At 48.5% G+C, this 7,000-nt stretch overlaps 1 protein-coding gene across 1 annotated transcript; it reads right to left on the bottom strand.

Annotated features, from left to right (window-relative positions):
• Positions 1 to 190: 190 nt before the first annotated feature.
• LOC135980377 (butyrophilin subfamily 1 member A1-like) lies at positions 191 to 6,271 on the bottom strand (the record flags this gene model as incomplete). The annotated part of the gene is made up of 5 exons (XM_065580391.1): positions 191 to 4,151; positions 5,099 to 5,125; positions 5,233 to 5,253; positions 6,031 to 6,063; positions 6,166 to 6,271. Coding segments are annotated over 5 exons (690 nt in total), but the record flags the coding sequence as incomplete, so codon positions are not given.
• Between the last annotated feature and the right edge of the window lie 729 nt (positions 6,272 to 7,000).

Consider the following 7,000-nt stretch of genomic DNA (forward strand, 5'->3'; position numbering starts at 1 on the left):
TCTTGCCTTTGACACCCAGGTGCCCAACTCCCAGTGGGGTTCAAACCCTGAATAAATCCATTAAACCCTGTGTAAAGCTTATACAGGGTAAACTCAGAAATAGTTCACCCTCTATAACACTGATAGAGAGAGATGCACAGCTGTTTGCCCCCCTTCCCCCCCCCAGGTACTAACACGTACTCCAGGTAACTTAATAAGTAAAAAGTGATTTTAATAATTACCGAAAGTAGGATTCAAGTGATTCTAAGTAGTTACAGACAGAACAAAGTGAATTACTAAGCAAAATAAAATAAAACACGCACGTCTATGTCTAATCAAACTCAACACAGATATAAAAACCTCAGTAGTGCCAGTCTTTCTTTTACAGGCTGTAGAACTCCTAGCCTGGGTCCAGCAATCGCTCACACCCCCTATTGTCTTTGTCCTTTGTTCAGTCTCTCTCAGGTATGTCCTTGGGGGGTGGAGAGCCTCTCTCTTTAGCCAACTGAAGACAAAACGGAGGGGTTTTCCAAGGATTTAAATAGACTTTCTCCCCTGGATGGTTACTCCTTCCCATTCCCTGTGTAGCATCATGTTACCCTGGAGTTTTGGGATCACATGGGCAAGTCACATCTCCATGGACCCTAATCAGTCCAGCCATTCGCATTCCTGGCCAAGCTCCGATGTGGATTGGGCTCTGTACCTCCTATTGTCTGTTAAGTTCTTGCACTTAACTTGCACATTCTTTTCTCCAGACATGATCCCATGCTCTTACCAAGGCTATATATAAACCCAGCAAATATAAAACCAATATTCATAACTTCATCTACAACAATGATATATGCATACAAACAGAAGGAATAGATTCAGTAGCTCATAACTTTTACAGAGATATGTTACATGGCACATGTAGCACAAAACATATTCCAGTTACATCATATATACATTTATAAGCATCTCCCCATAAAGTTTCATTAGGGACACCGTCACACCCATGTCTCTTAGCCTGCCCTGAGAGCAAGCAGTCCTGTGTCTCCCACTGGTATCAATGCAACATTTAGGGGTCATGTAAATAATACAGAACATTCCCACTTCGTGATACACCTGTCTGGTCAGACTGAGCGCTCCGTGGGCAGGGACCGGTCTGTGCTCTTTGTCCTAAGAGCTCCTAATACCATAGGACCCTGATCCTGACAAGGCCTCTTGGCACTGCTGTGCTGTAAACAAATAATACCAGTAATGGACTGACAATATACAAGGACTTGCACCAAAGCTGTCCAACCTTTACCGGGACCCTTTCCACAGCATTCACCATAGGGAGGGATACAAGGGTGGGAATTACACACATGCACACACACACACACACACTCCAGAGTTTGTCCAGCTGTACATGGAGATGCGTTGGAGTGGCTGCACTGGGCTGGTGCCCAGGAGAGGCTACACCAGGCCTGGGGGTAGCGGCTGCTTGTGGCCAGGTGGTATTAGCGCACATGGCCAGGGTAAAGGGGCAGACCTGGGAGGGAACCTGTCACGGATACAGGGTTACCTGCACCTCTGGCCCCTCTCTGGGCTCTCTGAGTGAAACTTTCCAGTGTCAGGGCAGTGTCATGGTAAACTGTATGTTACTGTTCAGCCACTAGGTGGTGCTATGTGCAACAGACCTTATATAAGCTAACCTCCGCCTGGCCGGGCAGAGCGTTAAAGGATCTTGTGGCAGGCACATCTGGGTGTCTCTCTGAGCCGGAGGCTCTGTAGCCAGGCCAGATCTGGTACTGGAGCCTGACCTGCTGGTAGCAGCCCTGGAACCTGCCATCTCAAAGGGGTACATGACAGGCCTTGTCTCTGTGTTTCCATGTGTATATATATCTCCCCATTGAAGTTTCCACTCCATGCATCTGACGAAGTGGGTTCCAGCCCACGAAAGCTTATGCCCAAATAAATTTGTTAGTCTTTAAGGTGCCACAGGACTCCTCGTTGTTTTTGCTGAAACAGACTAACACAGCTACCCCTCTCAAACTTGTTTAATAGTGAGGGTAATTAACTATTGGAACCATTTACCCAGGGTCGTGGTGGATTTTCCATCACTGACAAATTTCAAATCAAGAGAGGATGATTTTTTAAAAAAAATCTGCTCTAGTTCGAGCAGGAATTATTGTGGGGCAGGTCTCTGGCCTGTGTTCCAGGAGTCCAGACAAGCTGATCACAACAGTCCCTTCTGGCCTTGGAACCTGTGAAAACAATGATCAAATCCAGGTCACACCTGAGACTGACTCCATAAGTCGGTGGGTTAACAATGATGTTGGTTTGGGTCATCAACTCATTAAATCATCCAGTTAATACAGGAGATGATCAGATCCTGCGGCTAACGTAAGGAAGCACTGTTTTCCTTTCATCCTGCAGCAGGAGATGGGAGAAGTGGCTGTTGTGATTTAAGGAAATCCTGTTTAGACACCAGAGACACCGGAACCGGGGTGGGTGGGGGTGGCGGAGGCTAGCACCCCCTCAAGAGCAGTATTATGAGACTGGGGAAGTATTATGAGACTGATCTAGTTTTTGCCCCCATGCTTTGTTCCGCTCAGGCTGGGTGAGGCTCCGTGGCTGTGGCACGTGATAGTCTAGTCTCCTGTGGGCTGCAATAGTTTGGTTTAATTTTTGGTGGTGGGCTTGATGTGAGGGTGCTGGGTGTGTTGGTGGCCTGTGATATAGAGGAGGTCTGGACTGGATGATCTCATCGTCCCTTCTGGCCTAAAACTCTAAATTTAGCTGGTGTAGGACATACCTGTCATTTTGGGTTTAGGATAAGCCTTCCTGATGCTGTGAACCGCATGATCAACACTCATCCAGAGAACCGAGCTCCCGCCATTCCTCTGACTCCGTTTCTTTCACCAATAATGTCACAGAACATGGTTACTGGTTAGGAATCGGCTTTCTTGGAGCCTTTTATCCAGTTGGGACAATGTGATGTTTTGGGACTAGGGTGACCAGATGTCCCAATATTATAGGGACAGTCCCGATATTTGGGGCTTTTTCTCATATAGGTGCCTATTACCCCCCACCCACTGTCCCGATTTTTCACCCTTGCTATCTGGTCACCCTATTTGGGACAGGGTTTGACTCATGTTCTTACCCCTTCCATTCATCAATGGTGGTCAGTTCATAAATTACAGGACTAAGAACCAGGAAACATTCATTGATTATATGCAATTACAGGTGTTAATCAGAGCTGAACAAAAGTTTTCATTCAAAAATATCTTGAGGAAATTTGGCCAATTTACAAAAAGAGATTTTGTGTGTGAAAACATTTGGATTTTCTTGAGATTTTTTTTTTTTTTGCATTATTACAAAATTTTCAACTAAACCTCTTATTTGGGGGGAGGGGTCCTATGATGTATTGTGTATTGAGTTCTGTTCTATTCTATGTAGGTAGCGTCTTACACAACACATCACTCAGGATTTCTTCTGCTTTGCCAATTTTGAGCCCTCAGCTTAGTCAAATCGAAGGATTTTCAAAATTGAAAATATTCATTTTGGAAAATTCCAAGTTTTGAAAATAATAAAAAAATGGAAAATATTTAAAAAATGAAAAATTAGTCCATTTCAGAAAAACAACAGAACAAAAAAAGTCTGAGCAGTGAGAGATGCTATTCCCCCCCCCCCCCATGCCATATCTCAGGAACACAGTGTGATTGGGGAGTAGACCCAGAAGAAAGGGTGGAGCTGCCCAGTGAAAGAGAAGGTGAAAGTGAAGATCGGGGCCTCAGTACCAGGCTGATAAAATGACACTAGGCCCTGCTCATAGTCCAGATACACCCCGATCTTCCCGGGGCTCCAAGTCAGGGGCAGGAGGGTATCCGGGGAAGTGCAAGTCCGGTAATGGCTCCCACACTGATCCATGGCCCAGATCCTCTCCTCAGGAGCCAAGCTGATCCAGCCCTTCCTCCTGACAGACTCTCCGGCCACCCCCACAGCCCAGGTCCTCCCACCCCCGACGTCTACCTCCCAGTAGTGTCTCCCCGAGGTGAACCCTTCCAAGCCCAGCATGCAGGTTTCACTGTCAAATCTCTCGGGGTTGTCAGTCACGTCCTGCTGCAGGCCCCTCCATTTCACAGATCGCCCATTCTCAGAGACCACGAGGCTGGGATGAGCCGTGTCCGGATCCAGAATCACGTTCACTGCAGAGATGGGGCAGAGCATCAGGGGCAGAGCCCAGCCCATCGGGGCTGTTTCCCATCCTCCCCCCAGCTCTGTCTTGGCTAGGACACGCTCTGATTTCCAGCCTCTATCGCCCGGGAACCTGCTTCTCTGCCTGTCACTGCAGCTCTCCTCCCAGGCACTAGAGGCAAATAGCTCCCCTGAAAGAGCTGGAGATGCCTCTAGCTCCCATTGGGCCTGTCTGTAACCTCTACAGAGGCCCCTGTGAGGAGAGAGCTCAGGTGTTACACACACGGACGTCATTTCAAACCATTACAAGAACTCAGTAGTCACCTACCACAAAATCTGTGCTGTGGGGCCGCTACCACGTCTCCACAGCTAAGACCGCAACTGAGTCTCCAATCTACGCCTGAGCTGGGAGCCTCTATTCTAACACCCGCAGAGTCATATCACACTCAAATTTGGTAGATTTGGTCTGGGTCTGAGGTAGAATTTTTCTACCAAATTTGAACTGAATTGGCCAAAGGGCTACTGATTGACAACTCCGTAAAAAACAGAGATTTCACCAGAGTCCAAAAAGCATTAAGACAATTACCCGCAGCCAGTTAAGGTAATTTACACAATTTCCTAGATCCCTTCTAGTTCATGAAGTCAATTAACAACAACACAACACATGAGAATTCACCACACGTGTCCAGCAAAACCCCAACTCTGACCCACAATTACAAACTCCTGTAAGCGCCTACCCCCCTGAACTGACAGCGGGTAAGTTCCCGGCCTTAGGAGCACTCTGAGTTATCGCAGTTACACTGGAGCGCTTGTGACTCCATAGTTAAGTGTGAGCATTGTGACGAATCTGGCATTTTCATTGACCACACTGCTTTCCCTGTGACTTCTGGCATGTGTGCATCTGCTGGGCAGCAGAGTGGTGCAGGGGGTCTGACATTAACATACCAGCTTCACTTACCTGCATTTTTTCTGACTTTACTCCAGCCTGAAATCAAACACACCAAGAGGTGAGCACTCCCCGGAGCACGGACTGCTGGCGTAGGACAGTGTCATATGGGGCGGGGGGGGGGGGGGGGGACACATGGCACTTACCAAGTTCAGCCAGGGATTTCCCTGCAAAGAGAGAGACATGGGTGTGCAGTCAGTTCTACAACAGCTCCTGGGTTAGGGGATGTGCCTTTAAAGGACCACTTTGCCCCCTCCACTGTGCTCTCTGCTGGCTTCTTTCTGCCCAGGTCTCCTGGCCTGAGCTCCATCCTCATAGATCTCTCCATGGACCACACCCCCCTTCTTGACATCTGACCCTCGCTGGGTTCCCATGCCCTGCCCTAGCTGGGCTCACCTGTGGTGTAGTGTCCACACTCCCCGTGTGCCTAGAAGCTTGGTGAGGGGCTAGGCCCTGATAACGTGGAAGTGAGGGTTTAATGTGCTAAACCTTGGCTCTGGATGCTGGATCTCAACTCAGGGATCAGCAACATTAGCTGGCTCCTTCTCATTGACTTTGTGCCTCAAAGAATCAGAGAGTGCTTGGAGACTTTAGGACTCTGCTGAGCCTCTTTTTCCAGGGCATCAGGATCTCCCCACCCCGCCATTCCTTCAAATTCAGTAGCAAAAAGGTACATTGGCACAGGCAGACTCACCAGTTTTGTATATGGACACTCCCCTGTGTGTGTAGTTTAGAGGAAGGGCTAAAATCAGGCTTACAATGGAAACTGAGCAGCAACTTTATCTATGGAGCAGTTACCCCGCTCCATGATTAGTCAGAGCTCCCCGTCCGTTTGGTTCCCAGAGCCTCTCCTAACAGACAGTGCAGAGACAGAGGCCAAAGTCTGTCTGACAATGTACAGTGAGAGAAAATCATTCAAGCCTCCTGAGAGCCCAGACATTTACCTCTCTCGTTCTCCAGCTCAGAGCGCAGAATCTCTGGAAGAGAAAAGGAAGAAAGAGGTGAGGTTTCATGCTGTCGCATTAACCAGGTTATTCATTTCCTACTGTTAGTTTGGTGAACTTGTCCCAGGAACTTACCTCTCTCTTTCTCCAGATTAGATTGCAGATCGTCTAAAGAAAGAAGAGATTGAGAGAGGTGAGATTCCAGTGGGTGATGGTCTCTTCTAATACTAGCAAAGAGCTGCTATTTTGCAGAAAATCATAGCTTCATAGAGTTTAAGGCCGGACGGGTCGTAGTCTGACCTCCAGTACATCACAGACCTTAGACCCTCACTCAATCACCCCTGTACCATGCCCAAGGCTACGATTTAGTTACGGGTATTTTTAGAGAAAGTTGTGGACAGGTCACGGGCAATAAACAAAGAAATTCACCGCCTGTGACCAGTTCAGGACTTATACGAGAAGTACCCCTAAGTAAATCTTAGGGGGGGCCCTGCTGGAGAGGGGACAGGGCCAGTGGCACCAGCTGCCAGGGGTCATTGAGCAGCAGCTGCTGTGGCCGCCCGAGGGACCACTGCTCAGGCAGTCTCTGGGCCAGCCCCACCGGCTGCTGCTCAGATGGTCCCGGGGGCCAGCTGCCCTGGGCCACTCCAGCTGTGGCTGGCAGCCGGTGCAGCTGGCTGTGGGGCTGCCTGAACAACTGGCTGACCTCATTTGAAAAAAGACGTTGAAACACTGGAAAGGATGCAGAAAAGAGCCACGAAAATTATTTGAGGGCTGGAAAAAATGCCTGACAGCGAGAGTCTGACTTATAATAATGGGATTATTCACACACTTAAAGGTACACCTGTATCTAGCTGAACTGGGGCCCTGATCGCTCTGGGCCTCAGTTCCCTGAGTGGAAAATGGGATAAGAAAGGGTTACTCACCTTGTGCAGTAACTGCAGTGCTTCGAGACGTGTGTTGCTCCACG

Source organism: Chrysemys picta, unplaced genomic scaffold, assembly GCF_011386835.1.
Source record: "Chrysemys picta bellii isolate R12L10 unplaced genomic scaffold, ASM1138683v2 scaf2951, whole genome shotgun sequence".
In the NCBI taxonomy this organism is placed as follows: Eukaryota; Metazoa; Chordata; order Testudines; family Emydidae; genus Chrysemys; species Chrysemys picta.